The sequence below is a fragment of the Nycticebus coucang genome, chromosome 11, assembly GCF_027406575.1.
Source record: "Nycticebus coucang isolate mNycCou1 chromosome 11, mNycCou1.pri, whole genome shotgun sequence".
Lineage (NCBI taxonomy): Eukaryota > Metazoa > Chordata > Mammalia > Primates > Lorisidae > Nycticebus > Nycticebus coucang.
Genome location: NC_069790.1, coordinates 5,296,575 through 5,320,425, shown reverse-complemented (window position 1 = coordinate 5,320,425; position 23,851 = coordinate 5,296,575). Strand labels below are relative to the sequence as shown.

At 45.7% G+C, this 23,851-nt stretch overlaps 1 protein-coding gene across 13 annotated transcripts in view; it reads left to right on the top strand.

Moving 5' to 3' along the window:
* IKZF1 (IKAROS family zinc finger 1) overlaps positions 1 to 23,851 on the top strand; it is a 101,428-nt gene that overhangs the window by 74,852 nt on the left and 2,725 nt on the right. For 2 of the 13 annotated variants that reach the window (XM_053609462.1, XM_053609460.1), the window contains 4 exons: positions 4,711 to 4,971; positions 10,618 to 10,785; positions 14,862 to 14,987; positions 19,123 to 19,257. In XM_053609462.1, coding sequence (XP_053465437.1) covers positions 4,711 to 4,971; positions 10,618 to 10,785; positions 14,862 to 14,987; positions 19,123 to 19,257 — 690 coding nt within the window. Of the gene's footprint in view, positions 1 to 4,710; positions 4,972 to 10,617; positions 10,786 to 14,861; positions 14,988 to 19,122; positions 19,258 to 23,851 lie in introns of those variants that run through there. The other 11 variants (XM_053609467.1, XM_053609466.1, XM_053609465.1 and 8 more) reach the window with 8 other exon arrangements.

Genomic DNA, 23,851 nt, shown 5'->3' with positions numbered 1-23,851 from the left:
CTGCTCTTGCAAACATCACAGCATCCTTAATTTTCTCCTTTGAACTGTATCACCTCCTGTGCTGAACATTTCTACTGCTGCTCTCATGGGTCTAACAGATGAATTTTACATTCTGAACCTGCCCACTTTTACACCCTTACAATTGCCCATCATTGACACCCTTACACTTGCCCACCTTTTACACCCTTACACCTGCCCACCTTTTACACCCTTACACCTGCCCATCATTTACACCCTTACACCTGCCCACCTTTTACACCCTTACACCTGCCCATCATTGACACCCTTACACCTGCCCACCTTTTACACCCTTACACCTGCCCATCATTGACACCCTTACACCTGCCCACCTTTTACACCCTTACACCTGCCCACCTTTGACACCCTTACACCTGCCCACCTTTTACACCCTTACACCTGTCCACCTTTGACACCCTTACACCTGCCCACCTTTTGCACCCTTACACCTGCCCATCATTGACACCGTTACACCTGCCCACCTTTGACACCCTTACACCTGCCCACCTTTTACACCCTTTCACCTGCCCACCTTTTAACACCCTTACACCTGCCCATCATTGACACCCTTACACCTGCCCACCTTTGACACCCTTACACCTGCCCACCTTTGACACCCTTACACCTGCCCACCTTTGACACCCTTACACCTGCCCATCATTGACACCCTTACACCTGCCCATCATTGACACCCTTACACCTGCCCACCTCTTACACCCTTACTCCCTTAGACCTGCCCATCTTTTACACCCTTCCACCTGGCCATCTTTATACCCTTAACACCTGCCCACCTTTTACACTTTTATACGTTCTTAACTTTTAATCCCTTATGCCTGTCTATCTTTCCCATCCTAGATCTGTCTAGGTTTTACATGCTTATATCTGTCCGTCTTTTACATTCTTACATCTATCCATCTTTTCACCTTTACACCTATTCATCTTTTACATTCTCATGATTAATCGGTTTTTTATATTTTTACCTAAAATTGTACCTGAGTATCCAAAATGATCTCAGGATAATTTGTGATATATCCTCATGCCTTTTGAGCCTCTCCTCTCCCTGTCCCTCTGTGACATCTCTCAGGGTCAGGTAGGATAATGAGACACACCACTATTGAATGAGCGGCTGCTTTCAAATCCCTCCCAGCCTGCGGTAGAGCATGTGTGCCCCTGCTGTCAGAAACCCGTCGGTCCTGTCCAGGGTCTCCCCAGGAAGTGCCATGCAGTCATCGACAGCACGAACTACTGAGCACACCAAGCATCCCAGAAATACTTGCCGTTCTTGATAATGCAGAAGCGTGAACCCCAACTTCTGGCAAGTCCTAATAGGCCACTCACTACAATGGGTCCTTGGGAAACTGAGCATCAATTCTCTGTAGCTATTGCCTTTGAATTTGCAGAATCAGGCTGAGTAGGGGAATGTGCCAGGGGCTCATCCCAATGCCTGTTCTGTGTGTTGTCCTTGGTCAACTTATTGGGGGTGTCCAACCTTTTGTCTTTTCTGCTGCACGTTGGGAGAGGAAGAGTTGTCCTGGGCCACACATTAAATACACAAATAGTAACAGAACATGATAGGCAAAAAGAAAACAAACAAGGTTCATGCATGCTTTTCATAATATCAGACACTACAGATAAGCAGAAAAGGTCCTCACAAAATGAGCATGGGGCCTACAGGCCTCAGGTTGGACACCCTTGGATACACCATTGCTGTAGCCATGTGTTAGCTTCTATGGATTCATAATTTTCTCCACTGTGTTCCAGAATGCCCCAATCTCATTTCAAGAACCAGAGGTAGATGATTAGAATTACTGTCAGGTTAAGGAGTACACAGATCATTGCTGTTTTATCGTATTTCCAGAGCAGGCTGGTGCAGACACTGGTGAGCAGTGAGGGCCTGGTGAATTCACTTACACCCCAAAAGACACGATCTTCCCCTGAGAACCCATGTTCTAGAGAACTCAGCAATAATTCAGCACCCTCACCTGACCAACCAGCCCACCTCACCTCTCTGCCTGCCTCCTTTACCTGCCACATGGCTGGTCTCTGGCAGGTGGGAGAGGCCAGCGGGAGGCTGCTTGGATGCATGGTGCTCTGAGTCTCTGATCTTCAGGTCTTGCAGGGAAGAGTCCCCACTGCTGGGTTTCCCGGACAGCCTAACATGATGCCAGGATTTGAGGGGAAGGGACAGGTAGCACGGTGCAGCCTAGTGATACCCTCACTTTTGGGTTCTTAAAATCCACCATTGCGGCAGTGGCCCAGGTTCCAGTTAATTTGTTTCATTCCCTTAATTGTCTGCAAGTCTTTTCTCTGAAGAGTTAATAGGAAAACACTCTGCATCTGTGGGTTCTGTATTTGTGGATTTAAGTAACTTTGAGTTAGTTGAAAATACAGTATTTGCAGGACATGGAACCCTCAAATATGGAGGGAAGACTTTTCTTTTTTTATTATTATTAAATCATAGCTGTGTACATTAATGCAATCATGGGGCACCGTACACTGGTTTTATAGACCATTTGAAATATTTTCATCACACTGGTTAACATAGCCTTCCTGGCATTTTCTTAGTTATTGTGTTAAGACATTTATATTCTACATTTACCAAGTTTCACATGTACCCTTGTACGATGCACCGCAAGTGTAATCCCACCAATCACCCTCCCTCCGCCCATCCTCCTCCCTCCTTCCCCTCCCTCTCCCCCTTCCCCATATTCTTAGGTTATAACTGGGTTATAGCTTTCATATGAAAGCCATAAATTAGTTTCATAGTAGGGCTGAGTACATTGGATATTTTTTCTTCCATTCTTGAGATACTTTACTAAGAAGAATATGTTCCAGCTCCATTTTCCTACCTGCAGATTCCATAGGGACAACTATGGGACTTGAGCATCAATAGATTTGGTATCTGTGGGGTCCTGGACCCAGTGTCCTGTGGATACTCAGGGACATCTCTAGAGCGATTAGGAATGTGGGAACTGCAACTGGGCTTCCTGTCACTTCCTCCCAGACCTGTCACTTGCTAACTCTGTGACCTTAGAAAGTTGCTCAACCTGTCTGTGCCTCAGCTTCATCAACTGTAAAATGGGATAATAATAGCACTTCCTTTATGGAGTTGTTGTGAAGGGCAAATCACAGGGTGCAGTTTGCTGCTGCGTGCTGGCCGGGCATGGCCTCACCTGCCACGTGCCAGTCACCGACCTCAGCTGACTTCCCACCTGTTTACCCCATGGGCCAGTGCTGTGATTGTTCTTGGTGTCCACAGATGAGGAAATCAAGGCACAGAGAAGTTGCAGGACTTGCCTCAGACCTCAGAGCTTATAGAGAGTAGGCTGAGATTCCAGACCGGGTACTTCGATTTGGGTGTCTGGACTCAAGATCTCCAAGTCAGAGAAATTTGTTGAATAAAATAAATCCAGAGTGTCGTTAACAAAAGTTCATTATTTAAAAAGTTGTTCTTAGTCTTGATGTACTTTAGAATCCCCTGGAGGGCTCGTGACAACATGATAACACAGATTGACCCAGGATTTCTCCGTCAGTAGGCCTGGAGTGGACCCAACAGTTTGACCAGCTAGCTAATTATCAGGTGACACTGACCCTACTCTCCCCTCCCCACCCCCACCCCGGGACCAAACATGGAGAACTATGGATTAAAAAGTATGGATCAAAAATTATGCAGTCTTGATTGTAATCTGTTTCATTAATTATTTTACTTGGCAGAACTCATCTGCCTCCTCTTTTTAGTCTGTAAAAACAGTAATTAAAATGATTCTCACCATAACTGCAGGCTCTCCTAGCCATTCATTCCAGCATTAGTCATCAACTCATCAGAGACATGCAAACCAAATCTCTTATTGTCTTTAGCAAGAAAAATATGCAAATGACATTAGCCTACATGTGACTTAGAGTGAACAGTGACGCCAAGTAAACCGTGGTGATTGTGTCTGGTGACATCAGCAGTCCCCCCCACCCCACCCCACCCCACCCCCGCCAACACACACAAGCATCTTTCTTCTTGAAAAGCTCTTCCAGAAACCTTAGAGTCACAAACTATCTCAATTAACTAACCCTTCAGGAAGTGGGAGAAACGTAAGAAATGACACCTCTACTTGAGAACATGGGATTCGTTGACGTCATCGTAAGACAAAAAGGAATTAGAACAATCACATACCAATGAAACAGAAAGGTCTTCCAGGAATCTGAAAGAGATCTGTGGTTAGAACTCTGAGGGTGTTTGCTGAATTTTGTCCCAAAGTTCTTCACTATTTACATGAAATGAGAAAAGGTAGCACCACAAGAGAAACTTTTCAGACTCAAAAACCACCTCTTAGGCTCCTACCCCCTCGTGAGCTGGATTGCGTGACCCACAGATCCTCACCTCCTGGGGTGGGGAGCTCACTTGGGTGGGGGGTAGGACTCCTGAGCTTCCTCAAGGCTGTGGATTCAGAGTCCTTAACCTGTTCACAGTGAGGGCCCAGCTCCAAAGTGCACTTTCAGACCCTCACCATCTGGGCCCTCCCTGCGACCCACTCCTCCAGGTGAACACCTGGGTCTCGGGCTGCTCTCCACTGGTATATACATGCCAAGAACATCTGTTTACGAGCTCTCTCGGTCTATGCGATTGTCTTTTTGCTGATGTTTTGTTGTGGTTTTTTTCCTGCAATGACACTGAGTGGCCTCCTGTATTGTTTCTTTCAGCCAGTAATGTTAAAGTAGAGACTCAGAGTGATGAAGAGAATGGGCGTGCCTGTGAAATGAATGGGGAAGAATGTGCGGAGGATTTACGAATGCTTGATGCCTCAGGAGAGAAAATGAATGGCTCCCACAGGGACCAAGGCAGCCCGGCTTTGTCAGGAGTTGGAGGCATTCGACTTCCTAACGGCAAACTAAAGTGTGATATCTGTGGGATCATTTGCATCGGGCCCAATGTGCTCATGGTTCACAAAAGAAGCCACACTGGTAAGGCCTGGAGCGGTTTTTCCTTTAGTGGCCTGGAGAAGGTCGTGGGGTGTTGGAGGAAGAAAGCCTGGTGTCTTCCTGGAGGGTTTGGAACGTGTTGCAAACGGATGGGCAGCACAGGTGTCACAAACGGGGCTATGTAGTGTTCTTATTCAGGAACAACATTTAAAAGGGCTTTCACATATTAATTCGACCCTGTAAATAACTCAAGGGCAAAGTAAGTGAACAGCCTGGGATCCGTCAAGGGCCGGGCCGGCTACCACACGAACACCTGCCATAGGGTCCTGTCTGCACCTTCAGGGTTGGCGTGCTAGGTGGGCCAGCCTTAACAACATGAAGAACATTGATACATCAAAACTTATTCGTGGGATTTCCCACTGAGAAGCCATGAGTAATATCCATATTTTAATTTTATTCACAATAGAAAGTCTTGATTTTTAGAAACCTTTGTGAATGGGGGACTAGCAGCAACATTCAGTTTTTCAGAGAGTACAGATGAGCTTTCAAATGACTCACCCTCTCACAGGGAAGGCCTTGGGTCAGTTAGTTTGGTTGCCACTAATTTTCATCTTAAATTAGTAAAAAAAAAAAATAATAGTTCTTGCTGAAACCCTTGTCTTTTTCAATGATTTATTGGAAGTTTTCAAATTATAAGAGAATATAATATTCCATATTAAAAAAAGGGAACATGGGGCAGCACCTGTGGCTCAGTGAGTAGGGCGCCAGCCCCATATACCGAGGGTGACAGGGTCAAATCTAGCCCTGGCCAAACTGCAACAAAAAATAGCCGGGCATTGTGGCTGGCACCTGTAGCCCCAGCTACTTGGGAGGCTGAGGCAAGAAAATCGCCTAAGCCCAGGAGTTAGAGGTTGCTGTGAGCTGTGCGATGCCATGGCACTCTACCAAGGGCGATAAAGTGAGACTCCGTCTCTAAAAAATAGAAAGAAAAGAAAAAGAAAAAGGAACACGGTCAATCCAGCATCAGGTGGCCGGGCCCAGCCTCACAGGATGCTGTTTCACCAGGGGCTGTGGGAGACGGCTCAGCTCAGAGCCTCAGGTGGCCACGTCCTGCCCTGCTGCCTGTGTCATAGTGACTGAGCAGTCACGTACTTGTTCAACGGAACTGTTGCAGCACCACCACTAATGGTGCGAAAGAGTCTTGGAAATAAAATATTCATGGCACACATTTTACTTTTCGCTATAGGCAGGAGGTTTCTTTTGAATTGAACAGAAACTGGTTTTTACCTGGGAAGCTGCCCTCAAGGTAGCCAAAGCAATAAATCCACCCATTCTATGGGCACTGAAAGCTGGGACTGAAAACATAGAGGCCCTAAGCCATCACTGCCTGTGAGGTGGCTCTGCCAGGACATTGTGAAGCTAGTGTCTACCAGCTCTTTTTCCAAGAAGAGGGAAAAAAGATGAAAAGTGCAGGTCCTCTGAAGAAGGTGAGGGTGACGACTTGAGAACCACACACGTGACTCAGGTGCTGCTTCCATGGGGCCAAAAGAATAGATGTTTATCAGAAATTAAGCATGAATTCAGAACATTTGCTGAGAAAAAAAAGAAGCTGGGTTATCAGAAAATACAGATATTTGTAGGAATGTGATTTTTACATTTGAGTCAGGGCAGTCCTGCAAAATGACATTTCGTATTTACAGTATATCTAGAAAATTTGAGTTTTTTCAGTAGGGATCCATCTTAAATAAAAGTTCAACATCTAAATTTTAACAAACTTTGCTCTTCCTATTGGGGCCCCGATGTTCAGATTACCCAGTGAGCTAGACCCATGGCGCCCAGCCCTGAGCGAAACAAGCCAGCAGTGGTCCCATGTCCCCTTCTGTATGAAGTGGACATCGGTGGGTTATTTACGACAGACACTTGCCGGCATCCTCTGGGACCAGGGAACAGGCCTTACAAATGCCTCACATTGCTGCTTATTGACGTAGAGCCCGACCGTACAGTGAAAATGCTCTTAAATACATATTTGATAAGTGAAACAAATTCTGGCATACTAAATTGCCAAAATATAATGACTGCCTGCCTTGATAAAAGGATAATTACATTTAATGAATAAACCCGCCAAATACCGACGGGCAGGTTACACCTGCTACTTGCTACTCATTCCTCCCAACAAGTAGCAGCGAGGCGTCACGTAAATAGCAACACCCAGAGTTTCCCACTTGCAGAACGCAAGATTCCCAGGTACCGATTTCATAGTTCCTGCTCTGCCCTTTATTTAAAAGAAAAACAAAACACCTGCAACAAGGAGCTCATGGATCATCTTCATCATGCATTTCCATTTGCAAAAAATCCAGAGGGTCACAGGTTGATAAAGAAATACCTGCTTTGGCTGAATGAGGGTTGAACAACTGCACGTGTTGGAAGGGCTTTCATTTTCCTGGGTAAGGCATGCTTCTGGATGCTCTGTGTACACGGCATTTCTAGAGCAGCGCTTCTCAAACTTACCTAAGGGCATAGAAATCATTTAAGAGCTTGTGAACGTGCAGACTCCGAGTCAGACCCTGGGGCCAGGCAGCAGGACAGGCCTCTCTCACCAGCTCCCGGAGCATCCCCCACAGAGCATGTGCAGCTGGGATGGGCAGCGGACAGAGCCATTTAGGGGCTCAGGTGCAATGTGATTCCCCACGGGCCAGGCCAGAACCTGCACCACAGTCCTCTTCCTCCTGAACCAAGCAGGGACTTCTCGAGGGACATCTCCCAGGGTGAACCTCGCCTCTGCCACATCAGCACCTTGGTGCCATTTGTTTCTTGGTACTAACTCTTTGTGTCCCCTGTTTTGCTGATTGGTTCATATTTTGGACTCAGGTGTGAGGCCTTCCCCGCCGACATCTGCCAGCTAGTGTGAGGCTCCGAGGAAGAGAAGTAGGAAGGAAGTGGGGGACTCTGAGCGCAAATGCCGGAGTGAGGGTGGGGTTCATAATAAAGACCAAGGAGAGCGTCAGAGTTTGGGTCGTAGCGTATGGAATCGCACCTGTTCTCTTCTCATCTGGTCAGTTCTCGCAGTTCAGACCTATTTTGTAGTCCACGGGGCCCTGATGTGCCCTCCGGAATTCCGCAGTGCAGGCATCCATGAAAACTTTATTTTCCAATCAGGTTACTAAAAAGGGCTTCCACGTTCTTACTGAGCGTCCCTACATGGAGAGCTGTCGTCACTTCCATGAAAAACTAAATCTTGAAATCATGATATCCAAGTCCTCATCCCAGTTAAATAGAAGTAAAGGCATCCTTAGAGAATTTTGATCTACTTAGCTACGTTAACAAGTGATAGCCCTTGCCATACAAGACACCCAATGACAGGGCTGCACTCCCTGTCCAGCTCTCTGGGCACGTCCCCTTACCTGCTGACATGTCCAGGGGGAACCTTTCCTGAGTGAGGCAGTCTGTTCAAGCCCCCAGGCCCCGTTCAACACCACCCTGCCAGCACGGGCCATCAGAAACAAAGAGGCGTCCCATGGATAGTCTGTGCCGTAGGCATTAAGACACCAGGCACAGCAGGGGTAGCTGCCCGCCCTGCTCTTCAGAAGGGCGACTTGGCTGTACGACCTGTCCTTTCTGTCTCCAGCCGACCCAGGCACTGGCTGTGCCCATGTTTCCCCTGCACCCTTCACACCTGGGGAGGAGCACAGGACCTTGACAACACAGGAAATGGTTTCCTCGTGATACAGGCATAGGGTTGAATTTGCTAGCTTGGCATCATTACCACACACACAGTTTTGTCACCAGGAGTGTACCCACATCCTTGTTATGACACGAGCTCTCCCATGCAGCCTGTCCCAATGACAGCTGTGGTTGGAGGTGTGTCCATTTCACCCTGTCCGGGGCTCCCTGTGCAAGGGCCCCTACCTTTCCCGGCCGTCCATTTGGAGTTAAACTCATACAGCACGCACACGTGTGTTGAAGGCCCAGCATGTTTCTAACAGATAATTAAATGACCTTCCCTCGTAGAGAGCTCCTCAGGGCTACTTGGCTACTAGCCATTTTTAATCTCCCATCCAAAATTGGCCACAGGACAGGCTGGTAACTCAGTGTGAGTGAGTTTTTCCATCACCTGCTTGACCTTAAACCTTTCCTCTGGTCAGCCAACTCTGATCTAGAGATTTGGGAAAATACCAAGGACATCCCAGTCAGTATCAGGACACTTTCAATTGGCTTATAATCAAATATCACTATGAATTAGTTTCAGCTTTTATAGTAGCACATCTGTTGTGCCCACTTAAAAAAAATATGATAATTATGAAATTCAAGTGCCCATACAGACTTTTAGATTTAATCTGGTGTGGATTTTGATTGTAACACATATAGACTTAACTGTTTTTGGTACGGGCTGTCTTCTTCACCATAATTACCTTCACCAGTTGGGGAAATGGTTAAATAGCCATTTTAAAATGTTCTCTCTTTTCCTAAGAAAAAAGTTGTCCCTAAAAAATACATTTTTAGGGTATCTCAACATGAAGAATGGTGGTCCCATTGGACTCTTCTTCTGAATAAACCATTTGTTTTTAGAAGGAGCTTTTATAATTACTTACAAGTGCCTCACTCTTTTAAATAAGACTTAAATAAAACGTTCACCAAATTTGATCCCAAGACCTGTGACTAAAAAGGACAATAGCATATTTCTTTTTCTCAAATACCTGTTTATCCCTTTTCAGATCCAGAATGTAGATATGTAAGGAGGGCCACACCTGGGAGAGGGTCAAGTGTTTTCTCAGTCACAAATTCATTAGTCCAACTCCTGAAAGAATTCCCTAATAGCAACTAAATTCTATTCCCTAGAAGATCTGTACTTAGCAGATAACTTGTCTGCTATGGATGTAGACCAAAAATAGCTTAAATGCTTAAAGATTTGTGAATAAGGAAAAATGCAGGAAATCTCAATGCAGTTCCGTCTTTACACCCTGCCCCCGGGGAGACTTGGGACTTTCTTTGGAAGATAGGGGGCTTTCTTCTGTTTCTTAACTTCTCATTTTATTCAATCTTTCTTCCTCTCTCTCTCTCTCTCTCTCTCATCCTCACACTCTGTCTGTCTCTCTCCTGATTTGCCTGCTTAGGGACAGACAGGTAATGGAGAAGAAATTGAAAGGGAAAATACAGGGAAAATGTAAATGAAAAGAAGTTATTATAACTGTTATAATGAAGTGCCTTTCATTTAAATATAAGAATGTAACGCTGAAATGAACTTGTGATCCTGAAATGCATTTTTAATGAGTTTCCTTTTTATTTTGCTGCTTCAGTGGCATATTTTAAAGACCCTTTGAAAAAAGCCACATTAAAAACCCCACCAAATGCCACAACACGCAAAATTGGATATTGGTTTATTCCAAAACTGCTGATCAGGAAGAGTGGCTCTTCATCACAAAATGTTGCAGTCACTTTATTTAAATGAGTTTGAATTTGCATTGTGATGTGCCATTCTGATTTAGGGGAAAAAAATTAGATTTTCAGATCAAATTGACCCAGCCAGTGAAGCGTTAAGGAGCTGGCAGGTTTAGTCTGAAAGCCTCATGTTCTATCAAACCTGCAGCCGGTGGCAGTCACCGGGCCCCTCTGGGGAACAACTTTCTCGTGGCGTTGTCCTCTTGTCCCCGCTGGAGTTTGGCTCTCACCGCTGTCCTCTCTCCGTCCCAGGGGAGCGGCCCTTCCAGTGCAATCAGTGTGGAGCCTCCTTCACCCAGAAGGGTAACCTGCTACGGCACATCAAGCTGCACTCTGGGGAGAAGCCCTTCAAGTGCCACCTCTGCAACTATGCCTGCCGCAGGAGGGACGCGCTCACGGGCCACCTGAGGACGCACTCCGGTAGGTCCCCCAGGCGCCACCCCCGCCGTGCCAGCCCGTGCGGGCCGCAAGTCACGTCCTGGCTGGCCCCATGCCCAGGCCCCGCACAGTCCTCTGCCAGTCAACATTACCTTGGCACCAGTCCCCCTTCATGCCCCATATTCTGCTTTTCCCACTGAACTGGAGGAGTGTGTGGGCATGTGCACACACACGCACATGCACACGCGTGTGCACACTGACGCACGCAGAAGTCTTGCCGTTAGTGTGTTGCAGAAGCTGCCACCTCATCCCATTTTGTCGGGGGAGATCTTCGTAAAGGATTCTGTCAGCCATCCTTTGGTGACACCTTTCTTTATGCTGATTGTTCTGTCACACTTATCAACATTTCACACGGGGTATTTTAGTAGCAATGACAGTGGCAGAGGTGAAAGACAAAGGTGATTTAGGGCACACCCGCCCGGTCTGATTCCAAGTATGAGTCTCATGCCAGAAACTAGTAGGGGCCTCATGGAGAGAGCCCAGTGTGGAGATGCGACCAGGTTTTAGGCAAAGTATTTCTCTTTGAATGAGGTAGGTAAAGCCGCCCTAGGTAACCCACAGTCTCAGCCGGAGCATCATTGGCATAAATGTTCCAGCATTCTCAAAACACTCCCAACCTGGGAAGCTCAACTCCATCTTCAGTTAAGAGTAGCTGCTCTGCCTCCTGAGACACCTTCGCCCCGTGTCAATGTCCAGGAGCCCATAACCCTGGGGGTCAGAGGAAGAAATGGCTCCCCTCCAGTGTCACACTTGCCTGCAGTAGAATCCGCACAGCATGACGCGTGTGGGTTCCTTTACACAATCCAGTCTGGGGGCATGAGCGTGGTGGCCCTTGTCCCCGCCCTCAGGGAGCCTCCAACTGCCACCAGCTCTCGTCAGCCCCCTGCTCTGGGCAGGTGCTGTGGGCGAGGGGCTGCTGCAGACCAGCCCCTCTCTCCATCCCCAGGACAGCAAGGAGAAGCCTCCCCCACGAAGGTGAGGATGTGTGATTTTTGTGGGAGTGTGCAGGGGCCCAGGCACCTCTTCCCCAAAGTGATAAGTGGATGTGATGGCTGGGGGTGTCCGGGGCTCCTCACTGCGTCCATCTCTTTATCACACACTAACTGGGTGTGTGCTCTGTGGGGCGACAGTGCACGTGAGGAGAGCACCATATGTGGAGGCAGGCATGGCAGTGTCTGAGAGGACGGCTGGTCCCTGGTGGAGGGTCAGGAGAGACTTCTGTAGGAGGAGGGCTTGAGTGCAGGCCTGCAGGTGAGTTTCTAAGCTTTGCTTTAAAGAAATCCTACTCATGTATGATTCAGCAGTGATGCTGGAAGGGGACAGGGTGCACGTTTTAGCAAGTGCTGTCAAACACTTGGTCTTTCTCCTGGTGAGGAGAACCCGCAGGAGCTCACCAAGGGGCCGGAGGCAAGAGGGAGGGGAGTCACAGGGGCTCCTCAGCCGTGTCCTCCCATCCCACCCTCCCTCCTGACGGTGAGCATGGAGGAGGCCCCCCGTGCTCTTGATCAGAAAATTGTGATGATTGGGGTGAGCTTTGTAAAACCTCCCAAGAAAGGAGTTGTAGGAAGTTGAGGAGTTGCAGGCAGGTTACAGGGAGTGGCCAGGGAGAGACCCTCGCCACGCCCAGGAGGGACAAGCTGCAGGGCATCCCCCCAAGATGTGTGATGAGCGTGTGTAAAAGTCCCACCTGGAGGCACGTGGGCCTGTACTGTGAACACTGTGACTTAGTGTGCCATGCTAACAGGCAGTCCAGGAAAGAGTCTTCACACCTGTCATTTCTAAGGAGTCAACGCAGACACGGGCACCATGGGCAGCAACCTTGGGGTCAGAAGAAGCACAGCTTCCCGAGCCACCAGACAATACAAACGCTCATTCTTAGGTTGACACCTACCCAGAACAACATCATCCCCAGGCCGCTCTGATTTGCAGCATAAACCCTTTCTGCACATCAGTCCTTCAGAGCAACGGGGAGGCTGCTCTTCCCTTCCCTGGCGCACAGCTGGCGACCCAGGGCAGGCACTGTGCTGCTCCGGCTCCGTGCCTGTTTGTCGGGCTTGGGGCATGGTGTGTACCAGGGTAATTATACGTATCAGGTGGTAGACTTTGGGCAGTTTATTTCTCTTATGGATCTACCCATGAGCAAGTGGAGAAAACGATCATCGATCCCAGACTGCTGGTGACCCGGGTGTCTGAAAGTGCCATTGACACATGGACAACTCCCGCTAAAAAGTAGCAGTGGCTTAGGGCCTTCAAAATGATTTCACTAGAAGGAGACAAAGATGTTAGCCTGTGTCGGTCCCACCACAGTCCCCTAGTCACTTCAAAGCCAGGATCAGCCTGGCAGTGCCCTCTTGCAGCTGGGATAGCCTGAGAGCCTACAGATCAACAAGTTAGTCATGGCAGAAGTGCAGAATTCATCTCACGCCAGTCACAAGAGGTCTTGGGTGATCTGGAGGGGTGGGAGGGAATCCCTATTTCTTCCTCAAGGCTTTTTTTGTAAGTTGTGAGCTCACTTTGAGACTTCTTTCCTGTAGAATATTGGGTTATGCTTCAAGACAGACTTAAGTTCAGCTGCTTACAATGAACATATTTCTTATATTCCAGAGTTAAAACCAACCATATACTCAGAAAAATGGACATCTGACACCATGCCATATTTATAGAAAGCAGTTTTGATCTTGGAATTTACTAAAGTTAGAGCTTTCTCAGGAAGGGACATTGAGTGGTTATCTGTAGTCTATTAATTTCTAAAAACAGTACCCAATAAAATATGCAATTTTAGGCAATATTCTGTATTTCAACATTATTTCCTGGTGTTTGGGGGAACATCACTTTGTATAGATAAAGAAAAGTCCTTTTCTTTCTCTATTAGCTTTTCCAGAAGTCCAATTTTGGTTTTCGTTTTTGTTTTCTTCAACCATAGCTTCTATTCACCTAGAAATGAATTGAACCAAACATTCCTATTTGGATGGTTTAATTTGTACACACTACTTTGAAATATGTGAAATAAAACAGTATGAGAAAGAGTAAAAGATTCTGGCTTTAGGATGAAATTTTATATTCCTGATATAAGTGATTAAAGATATTTTTTAGCTCTTAAGTTGGCATGTATTAAAGTCTTTAAACTGAGGCATGATTGAGGTTGCTGACTTGTGGTCAGGAAGTGAAATCTAGGAAGGGCTAAACTCACTGTATAGAATCACACTGCCCAATACTGTAGCCACTAGCTATATGAGGTATTTTAATTTTTGGTAAATTAAAATGAAAATTAAAACTTCCTTCTGTGGTGGCACTAGCCACATTGGACAGCACAGGCAGAGACCACTTCCATCATTATTGTAAATGCAGTAGGGCAAGGCTGATCTAGAAGTTGTGCCATCCTGAATTTCTTTGGGCAGAAAACAGCTTTTCTGTAAGGTTGGTTTGTAAAGTGTACATAGTGTATTCCCCATGTTCGTGGAAATGCATTATGCAAAATATTTCTAATAGGTTTTAGAAATAAAATGCTCATTTTATTAAGGCATATTTGTCCACCGGGGTTCCTTAGAGACTCAGATTATCCAATTTAGCACCTGGAATTGAGCTCACTCTGGTTGCATTAGGTGTGATATCAGATCAGGCCACATGTAGCTCACAGGACAGGGAGAGGCCTCCCTAGCAGGGGAATCTGCGGATTATCCAGCCAGCCCGAGGGCCTTCCTGATGTCTCTGTGCATCTGTTTGGCACCCACTGTATAACACTGTGCTGGTTCCCTTCCTCCAGGGAAGGAACAGACCTCTAGGGTTTAAAAGGGAAACAGTTTGGTCGTCAGCACAGTGGACACATGAAGATGGAACAATAATCACATGAGTTCTTGGTGCAATCAAAGAAACCCTTGAGCATTCACATTTTTAAATTCAGTAATTTTGACCAAGTCCATAATGCCTTTAGCTCTCAAGAGTAGAATTTTTTTTTTTTTTTTTTTTACTTTTTTGGTAATAATTGTATTGCATGCGTTCCCGTTACACATAAGGCCGACATTTAATTGGGGTCTTGAACTCAATTGTGTTTCCTGCAGTTGGTAAACCTCACAAATGTGGATACTGTGGCCGAAGCTATAAACAGCGAAGCTCTTTAGAGGAACATAAAGAGCGCTGCCACAACTACTTGGAAAGCATGGGCCTTCCGGGCACGCTGTACCCAGGTAAGCGCAGAGGCTCCCTCAGGCCACCCCAGCGTCTCCCAGCGGCCAGGAGCAGAGCCCGGCCTGCCGCCCACCATGGCTGTGAGGGAGGGAAGTTTTTGGCCGATGACATCGCAGTTTCTCTGGGAGCACCTTGTGCTCCCCAACCTTCTAGGACCCCCTGTGACCCAAGAGAACCTGATTTTTAGCACCCCCTCTTTCTATCTGGAGAAGCGCCTAAAACAGACAGTAGGGACCCTGAACATTTTTTGCTTTGTTTTTTGGATGCTGGTGTGTTTTTTTCTTTTTCTTAAAGCCTCGAATAGTGATTCTTTGTGCTTAATAAAATAAAATCTGAAATCCTGTTTTACAACTGTTTTTTCACAAAGTTGATCAAGTAAAACTTTTAGGCTATGATTTCAATCATCACTTCAGACCCAGGGCACAGTATCCACAGCTGCCTGGAATGTGAGGCCCAAGTTTGTTAAAAGACCCCAGAACTTGATGGTGTTGAGGTTGTGAGAGGATTAGAGGAAAGTCTCTCTAAGTCTCTTGGGAGCGCGCACACTTCCCTGTGTGTTGTGTGACAAGATGGCCCTCGGCCTTGTCTCTAGATAGTGTAAAGGGAAGGGTGTCCAAAGAGCACCAGGGAAGGCTGAATTCATGCAGGGGATGGCAGTGTTATTATAAAAGGTTCCTTCCTAACTTTTTAGGAGATAAGAAATTTATACATAGATCAAGCAAAGCAAATCTCTTTCACAGCACTATTCACTTAGCTACTACTACCACTGGAAAAATCATCATTGGACTGGATGGGAGAAACTAAATTAGTGATTTATTAAACCTCACTCAATTCTCTGACTTTAAGAAATGGTTCAAAAAGGAAAATTCCCCAGAGTACACTCAGATTATCAATGGCAGATGAGAGCAGGAAAAAAGAATTGTTCAGGATGAAGGCCTAAAAACTGATTCAGATGAGTCTTCGCATCCGGAGGTGACACGCCACATGTCAAGGGCTCGGCAGTCCTCCTGCCGTCCCCGCCACTGATCAGCCTAGGACCCGGGGCTAACACAGAACTTCTCTGAGCCTTAACCTTCTCACCTGTGAAATGGACAAAGTCTATTAAATTATCATTTAAGTTCTTTGAAAGGGTCAGATCTAGAATGGAAGGTATTCAGGGTGGGTGGAAGAGGAGAAATTGGATATTAAAATAATGAGGCTGAGGGATGAGAGGATGATTTTGTTCCTTTGAAATAAAATGTGAACACTCAAATGTTGGGTTATTCTATAAAAAATAAATTCCTAGGTCTTAGAAGTAAGCTTTCCTAATGATATAATTTACATATTAACGCTTAATAAGCCATTTTCTTTACTCAACAAATATTCCTTGAGGACTCACGGTTGACAACGCCACGACCTACTGGATACAACAATCTGATACAACGTGGGGTTAGGAAGACAGAACAAAGAAACCGACCACTGATTGTCTTCTATTTCCTCCACTGTTTTAATAACTAAAGAAACCAAACCAACTGTGACCTCACAGTTGGCGAGAGCTCCTTCCGGGGAGGAGGAGGACCAGTGCCCCTTCCCCTGAGGCTTAAATTCAAGTTTCACTTCTGAGGCTCTTTTTGAATGTGACCCAGGCTGGTTACTTCAGTGCGAGTGGGAAGTCCTGCCTGGCCCCTCACAGCAGTGCCCTGAGCCGGACACGTGGGAATGAACCGGTTGGAGCCTGAGCCCAGCCTGAGGGCAGACGTTTAGGGCACTGATGGGCTGATCCCTTCAACCTCACCCACCTCTGTCGGCATCTGCATCAGTAATCTTACGTGCCAGTAATCTGTATTAAGTATTACCCTGTGGTGACAATCCATTTCACCCTAAAATGTTAATTTATTTCCTGTGGTGCTCAAGTTGTTTGGGATACCATTGAGATGCCTTCCTGTTCCCATACCCATCCTCTGACCTTGGCATGGCCACAGACAGAGCCAGGCAGCCTGGCATTTAATCCTGTTGCTTTGCATCAAGATGTGCGAAATGATCATAGTAACCTGTAGACAGAGACACCTGTTAGGTATCTTTTCGTTTACCCTTGCCAGCCCCGTGCCTTTCTGAGTGTGCAGGAAGTGCTTGTCTAAAGAGCTTGGGGTATTGAGGGGACCCAGGAAAGGGCTTTAATGAAAATCCCCCTAGACTGTATTTGGGGCTGACGGGGCCAGCAGGAGCTCTGGGGTGGTGGGGGGTCATGTTGGTCACCACAGCCAGGGCTGACAGTGACCAACAGCCAAAGCTGACCTCTTTGGACATCTCCCCTTTCCTGTCCCTCCCTCAGAGACAGCTCTCCTCCATGCTCAGGTGGACGGTGGTATCACCTCTTTCCTCCCCAAACCTACTTAGTTTGGGCCCATGAGGTAAGAGCAAAGCCTAGTTTAGAAGATATAGAAAAGATTAATTTTTCTAGATATGTTGTTTTCTTAGTAAAAGGCTTTTGGTCCTCACCTATTCTTCATGTCTTTACAGAAAAAAAAAAAAATGTTTCTCTTGAGCCTTGGTTGTATAAAATGTGTCCCAAGCCCTCAGAGGTACGTGCATCTGAGCACAGAATGGCCAATAATTTGGGAGCTGTGGGCTCCTTTGCTCCACTGTGACCCACTCTGGAGACCGAGATTCCTGGGAGGCCCTGGACTGGGTGCAGAGGAAACCCTGCTTGACCACCAGGCCTCGGGCCTTGCTTTGCAGAGAATGGGCATATCAGGAAGCTGAGATCTAGCTTGATACATAAAGTGTATGATTATCAAATTGGGCTTTATGGATTTATGTTTCTCCTGCATATAAATCAAGATGTGGGCTAAATATTTTTGCCCATTTAATACAAAACACATTAAGTCTGATGTTAAAATATAAAAAATACCAGCAATAACAACCAATTTGAAATATATGTTTTCAGAGTGGCTTTCATAATAGAAATGAAGACATAAAATACTTAGAAATCACCTTAGCAGGTAATGTGCAGGACATACTGAAGAAAACTGTCAAATCCTGGAAGATTGAAGAGGGACAGAAGTCTGGACACCGTCCACGTACTTCTCCCCAAAGCAAGGCACAGATGCAACATAACATTGTCTTGTAAATGTTATTGAAATTTGGTAACCATATACGTACATGCATTGTAAAGTATATCTGGATAAATAAATAAAAGAATTGGCAACTTTTTCAAAAAGAAGAGTCATGTCTAGCACTGTATGAAAATACAGCTGGAATGGATGTAACCTTTGGTAGAATGGACAAACAGATCAGCTATGGAAAGGATAAACTCACAAAGACCCTGTGGGAGCTCAGCGCAGGATTCCTGAGGAAGGAGAAAGCATGAGGAAGAAACAGTATTGTAAAAATTGATTAGATCCTTGGAAGATGATAGATTGGCATTTTCAGCTCCTTATATATTCGGATAACTTGCAGAGAAATGAAAGAGAAGTATTTCAAAATTTCCAACTTTCAAAACTCAAAGTACATATAGATGGGTCTGTGCAGGGTGCAAAGTTGTATCTTCAGGTATAAAAAGACAGAGACCTCTGAAACTTCTAAATCTTCTACAATAGCAGGTACTATTTGATTTTCAGGAGTTTGTGCTCGGGGATAAGTATTAACAGCTCTGGGTTTCTTCCCCACACGGCCAAGATTGCTGTAGGGTCTTGAAGGCCACATGTTTGCATCTCAGTTGGTTGTGTCAGTCAGTGGAGTCAAACCCCTAATCATTTCTAGATTTGACAGTTCCTTCCATCTCAGAGGGCTCGTGTTAGGATTGGCTGATTGTGTATCTGAGACAATTCTGAGAAGTTAAAAAGACCCTTCGAAGGGATATACTTAGGTGATCCCCTTCCAGCCTCTGGCGACGGTGGTGAGCTTGTTCTTTTGGTCTCAGGGGATCTGTGGTTAGCAGGTGTTGGAGGAAAGAGCATCAGCAGGTGGCCAGTCCTGGCATTGCTGTGGCCTTTCTCTGTCTGGCAGAATTGTCAGGAAGATCGGGAATGATCTCTACCTCTATAAAGGGGCTGGCCCTTGTAGACTCTTATCAATGTCACATTTAACATCGGATGCAACTAAATCCTTTAAACATAAAAGTTTCTAAACTGGCCTCTCTGTGTTTGACTTTAGTCATTAAAGAAGAAACTAATCACAGTGAAATGGCAGAAGACCTATGCAAGATAGGATCAGAGAGATCCCTTGTGCTGGACAGACTAGCAAGTAACGTCGCCAAACGTAAGAGCTCTATGCCTCAGAAATTTCTTGGTAAGAGTTAAACGTTTGCTGTTTCTTAAAACACAACTATGCGGGTGTTTCAGATACAAGTAGAAATTAGTTGAGGGTAGAAGAAAGGAAAAGAAATTTTATTTTAAAAAAAAATTGGTAAGCTTCATATTTTTTCATTATCTTAGATTTTTTTCAGGAAGGGCCTTCAAAATAGCAAACCTCTCCCCACCAGTTTTTCTGCTAGGTGTGATTTTGCAGCACCTGTGGTCCACAGTGTGATCTGCCTGTGGACACTGCCCCTCTGGGGTGGCCTGGTCAGTGTGCACCACACGGCAGGACACCCTGCACCTCACCAGCCTCTCTACACTTTGAATCCTCATTTTTCACATGACTCATAATGCCTCCCTTATGGGGCACTAGGAAGGGTTAATGGGAGAAGTGTCCAGTAATGACAGGACGCAGCAAGTTTTTCTTCTGACAATGGGGCTCGTACCTGCACCAGGTGCTAGAGGCCACCCTTTCCTCTAGGAGCCATTGACTTAGTGCAGGTGAGGGACAGCCCCACCAGTACCTGTCACTCAGCCCAGACACTGTCAGCCAGCAGGTGGCGAGGTGGGTGTCAGAGTAAAGGCTCCAGGACAAACCCGAGGTTGTGATGGAGCTACTGGCTGGCTCTGTCCCCTTGGTGAGCGGGCTCTGCCTCCTGAGCCTGCTTCATGCTTCAGGATCTCACAGGGTGATGAGAACATTGTACGGTCCCAAGGGTATGAGCACATTGAGAAACCCTCAGTGAAGAGCAATTATGTGGAGGAAAGAGGACCAGGATGCAGAGACCAACCTTGGGAGAGAAATAGATCGTAGCACATCACAGGTGTCGGGGTTTCTAGGCAGGCAGGTAAAAACCCAGAGAAACTCGGTCATGGAGGTGAGAGTTAGGACACGATGTAGGAGCTGGGTGTGCTTAACCCAGGTGCCTGCCAGGGAAGCAAGAGACGTGAAGCTGTCCTGGGCAGCTCTGGCCACAGAGCAGACGGCCTTGGAATGCCCCACTGAGAAATGGATCCCTCATTCAGTTGACAGAGAAGAAGAATTGGTGTATTTTTGATGGGAGAAGAGCTTGGAAAGTAGACAACAAATAGCAAAACTGGGCTGAAGGAAGGAGAGCAAGGTGGCCGCAGGCGGCGAGGGCGGGTGTGCAGGGCGGGCGGCTGGTGAAGGAGGAAGAGCCGGGGCAGGAGCAGGAGAAGGACACCGTGCCCCGTGAGAGGCAAGCCTTCTGCAGAAAGGGGAAGCCGGATGGGGGAAAGATGAGTTCTGTTCTTGATGTGCCCATTGTCAAGGTCCTCCTGCTGTCTGTGGCACGTGGGGATGGGCAGAACAGTGGCCAGTGGAGCCCAAGGTCCCAGAGGGGAGGCCAGGCTCTTGCAGTAGGGCCCACGTTGATCTATTGACCACACAGAGATTTGTCACAGATTGGAGACTGGCAGGGGAAGGAAAGATTCCGTTAATTTAAAAAATTAAGGCCACTGGCTGGAGGCACTATGTAGGGAGCCTTTCCACATACATAGGAGCCTTTCCACCATCAGAAGGAAGGAGACCTCAGCTTTCCTGAGCAGAGTGGGAGTAAGACCCGGTGCTGGGGCAGGTGCGACTCCTCAGCACTGGGCACAGGCCCACGGGCTCCCTCCTGGGCAGGCCCCCTGGGGGCCGGGGACAGGGACATGGGCAGAGACGAAGCAGCAAGTGTGTGCAGGTGCTGGGAAGAGTTACAGGTGTTGGGAAGCAAGTGAGGAGCTTTTAGAAGCCAGTGCAGCACTTGGCTGAAGGACATTTACAGCGCCTTTTAGCTTTGGGAGACTTCAAACCAAATGAGAAACTTGCCTGTTACTCTACCCAAGCCACCTGGGGTGAAACCACAATGTGGGTGTGGTCTTGAGAAGTTTCCTTATTAAAAGAAAAGAAAAACAAAGAAACAACATAGTGCTCTGAGGGTGCAAAGCTAAGATGTCCAAGAAGCCTCCTCGGGAGAAGTTAGGTGCAGGGAAGAACATAACAGGAACAGGGCTGGGTAGCAGGCGTGGAGTTTGGAGCCAGAGGCTCACCAGCAGCAAACTCTGCTAGGGTTCCCCCACCAGCTGGAGACTGTCAGCTGACTTCTAAAGCAACTCTGCTTTCTGCCCTAAAATGTCTTCCTTACTCTCATTTCAACTTGATGGGATTTCCAACTACTGTTTGTGAATCCAAAGGTGGCAGGTAGTGTTTATGCTACCTAGTATTAAATTATCTTGGTATATTTTGTAAGGAAAAGAAACCCTGTTGTATTATTTAAAGGACACATAGTTAATATAAAGAATTTTAATGCAAAAATTAATGTTTTCAATTCACCATAAACCCAACATCCAGAAATGACCAATATTAAAAGAGGGTGAGCATCATTATAAATATCTTTCTATTTTTATGTATGTGAGTGGGTAGGTTGATGAACAGTGGACAGATGGATAGATGTGAAGTAAATATTTTCATTAAAGGTTTCATCATCTTAAATTTAGGATGTGAAAAAGAACCCTGAAAAACTAAAGGAGTGTCTAATTATCCAACAACTATTGTTTCACAGAAAGGAATATTATTTTTTTTTTAATTTATTGTTGGGGATTCATTGAGGGTACAAGAAACCAGGTTACACTGATTGCATTTGTTAGGTAAAGTCCCTCTTACAATCTTGTCTTCCCCCTAAAAGGTGTGTCACACACTAAGACCCCATCCCCCTCCCTCCTTCCCTCTCTCTGCTCTTCCTTTCCCCACCCCTCCCTCCTTCTTTCTGTCTCTGCTCTCCCCTTCCCCCAGCCCCACCACGTCCTTAATTGTCCTCATATCAAAATTGAGTACATAGGATTCATGCTTCTCCATTCTTGTGATGCTTTACTAAGAATAATGTCTTCCACTTCCATCCAGGTTAATACAAAGACTGTAAAAGTCTCTATTTTTTTTTTATGTAGAGACGGAGTCTCACTTTATGGCCCTCGGTAGAGTGCCATGGCATCACACAGCTCACAGCAACCTCCAACTCCTGGGCTTAAGTGATTCTCCTGCCTCAGCCTCCCGAGTAGCTGGGACTACAGGCGCCCGCCACAACGCCCAGCTATTTTTCGGTTGCAGTTCAGCCTGGGCCAGGTTTGAACCCGCCACCCTCGGTATATGGGGCCGGCGCCTTACTGACTGAGCCACAAGCGCCGCCCAAAAGTCTCTCTTTTTTTTTTTAATGGCTGAATAGTATTCCATGGTGTACATATACCACAGCTTGTTAATCCATTCCTGGGAGGAATATTATTTTTAATGGCTCCTTTAAAATTAAAAATATGTATTATAAAAAATATTAAGAACTTTGAAATTCTTTAAATTGGCTTTTTTGAATTTGGGTAGTATCTACTGACTCATTGCTTTGTAAATAAGGACATTATTCCAGTTACCAGTGTTCACAGTTATATTATTATTTTTACATTGTCTAGCTTCATAATATTCACATTTTGTTCAATAATCACAATTCTTGTAGTAGTTTAGCTATTCATTACTAACTCTATTTAAATAAATTCAGGGATCAGACCCAGCCCCTTTTTTATTATTTCTGTTTATTTTGATTTATCTCTTAATTGATTGGACTTTGCATTCAAACAGCTTCTTTCAAAATGTTTCTTTAGGTGTCTCCACCATTGTGTGTGTTGGGGGATGCTGGCCTGTTGCCTTCATGTTTGAAGAGCATCTTGACAGTGTTACCATCCTGGATCACTCTTATTTCCCCCCTTTAAAAAATTTTTGCATTTTTCCATGTTGCCTGATGGCATTGCTTGTTGAATGTTGCTGTGGAGATGTCTAAGGCTAGTCTGACTTTTTTCTTCTTTAAGTTGATTTTCATGTACTCCCAGAATGCCTGGATGGTTCTTTTTTAAAGGTATTTCCTAGCTAGGATATGTCTTGGTGTTTGCATTTTAAATAAAAGTTTCCTGCCATTTTAATCTAGAGATTCCCTTTTTTTCACTTTATTTCTGGAAAATTCTTTTTAATTTAAATTTATAGTTTGCTTCTTCTATTGTGATCTCTGTTCTGGAATACCAGTTGTCCGTATGTTGGACAGATGTTATAATTCATCTTCCATGTCTGTTAGCATTTCTTTAAGTTTATTTTTACTTCTTTGTCATTTTCAAATTTATTCACTATTATATTTTTTCTCTACGTCAGTAATTCAATTTTTAATAGTTTCTGTCCTATTACTATTTCTAATTCATGTACTATATTGCTTTGTCCTTCATATTTTTTCCCTGAGATCTGAAATCTGTTTTCTTCCTCTCACTCTATTGTTTTTGCATGCCATCTTTGAATAGTTTTTAAAATTTGACTCCATGTCAGGAAACAATTATGAGCTATTTCCTTTCTTCTTTGAACTGGCTTTTTCCCCTCCAGGATGGACTTACTGGTCTGTTTTACTTCCTTTCTTCCCTTGTATTGCTAGAAAATATTTTCATGGTAACCATGACATTTCCTTTTATCTTTCTTGTTCTACTTGATCTGATATGTGTATAGGTTGACTGACATTTCAACATTCTTCCCACTATATCTGAGACTCTTTTTCCTGTGAGAG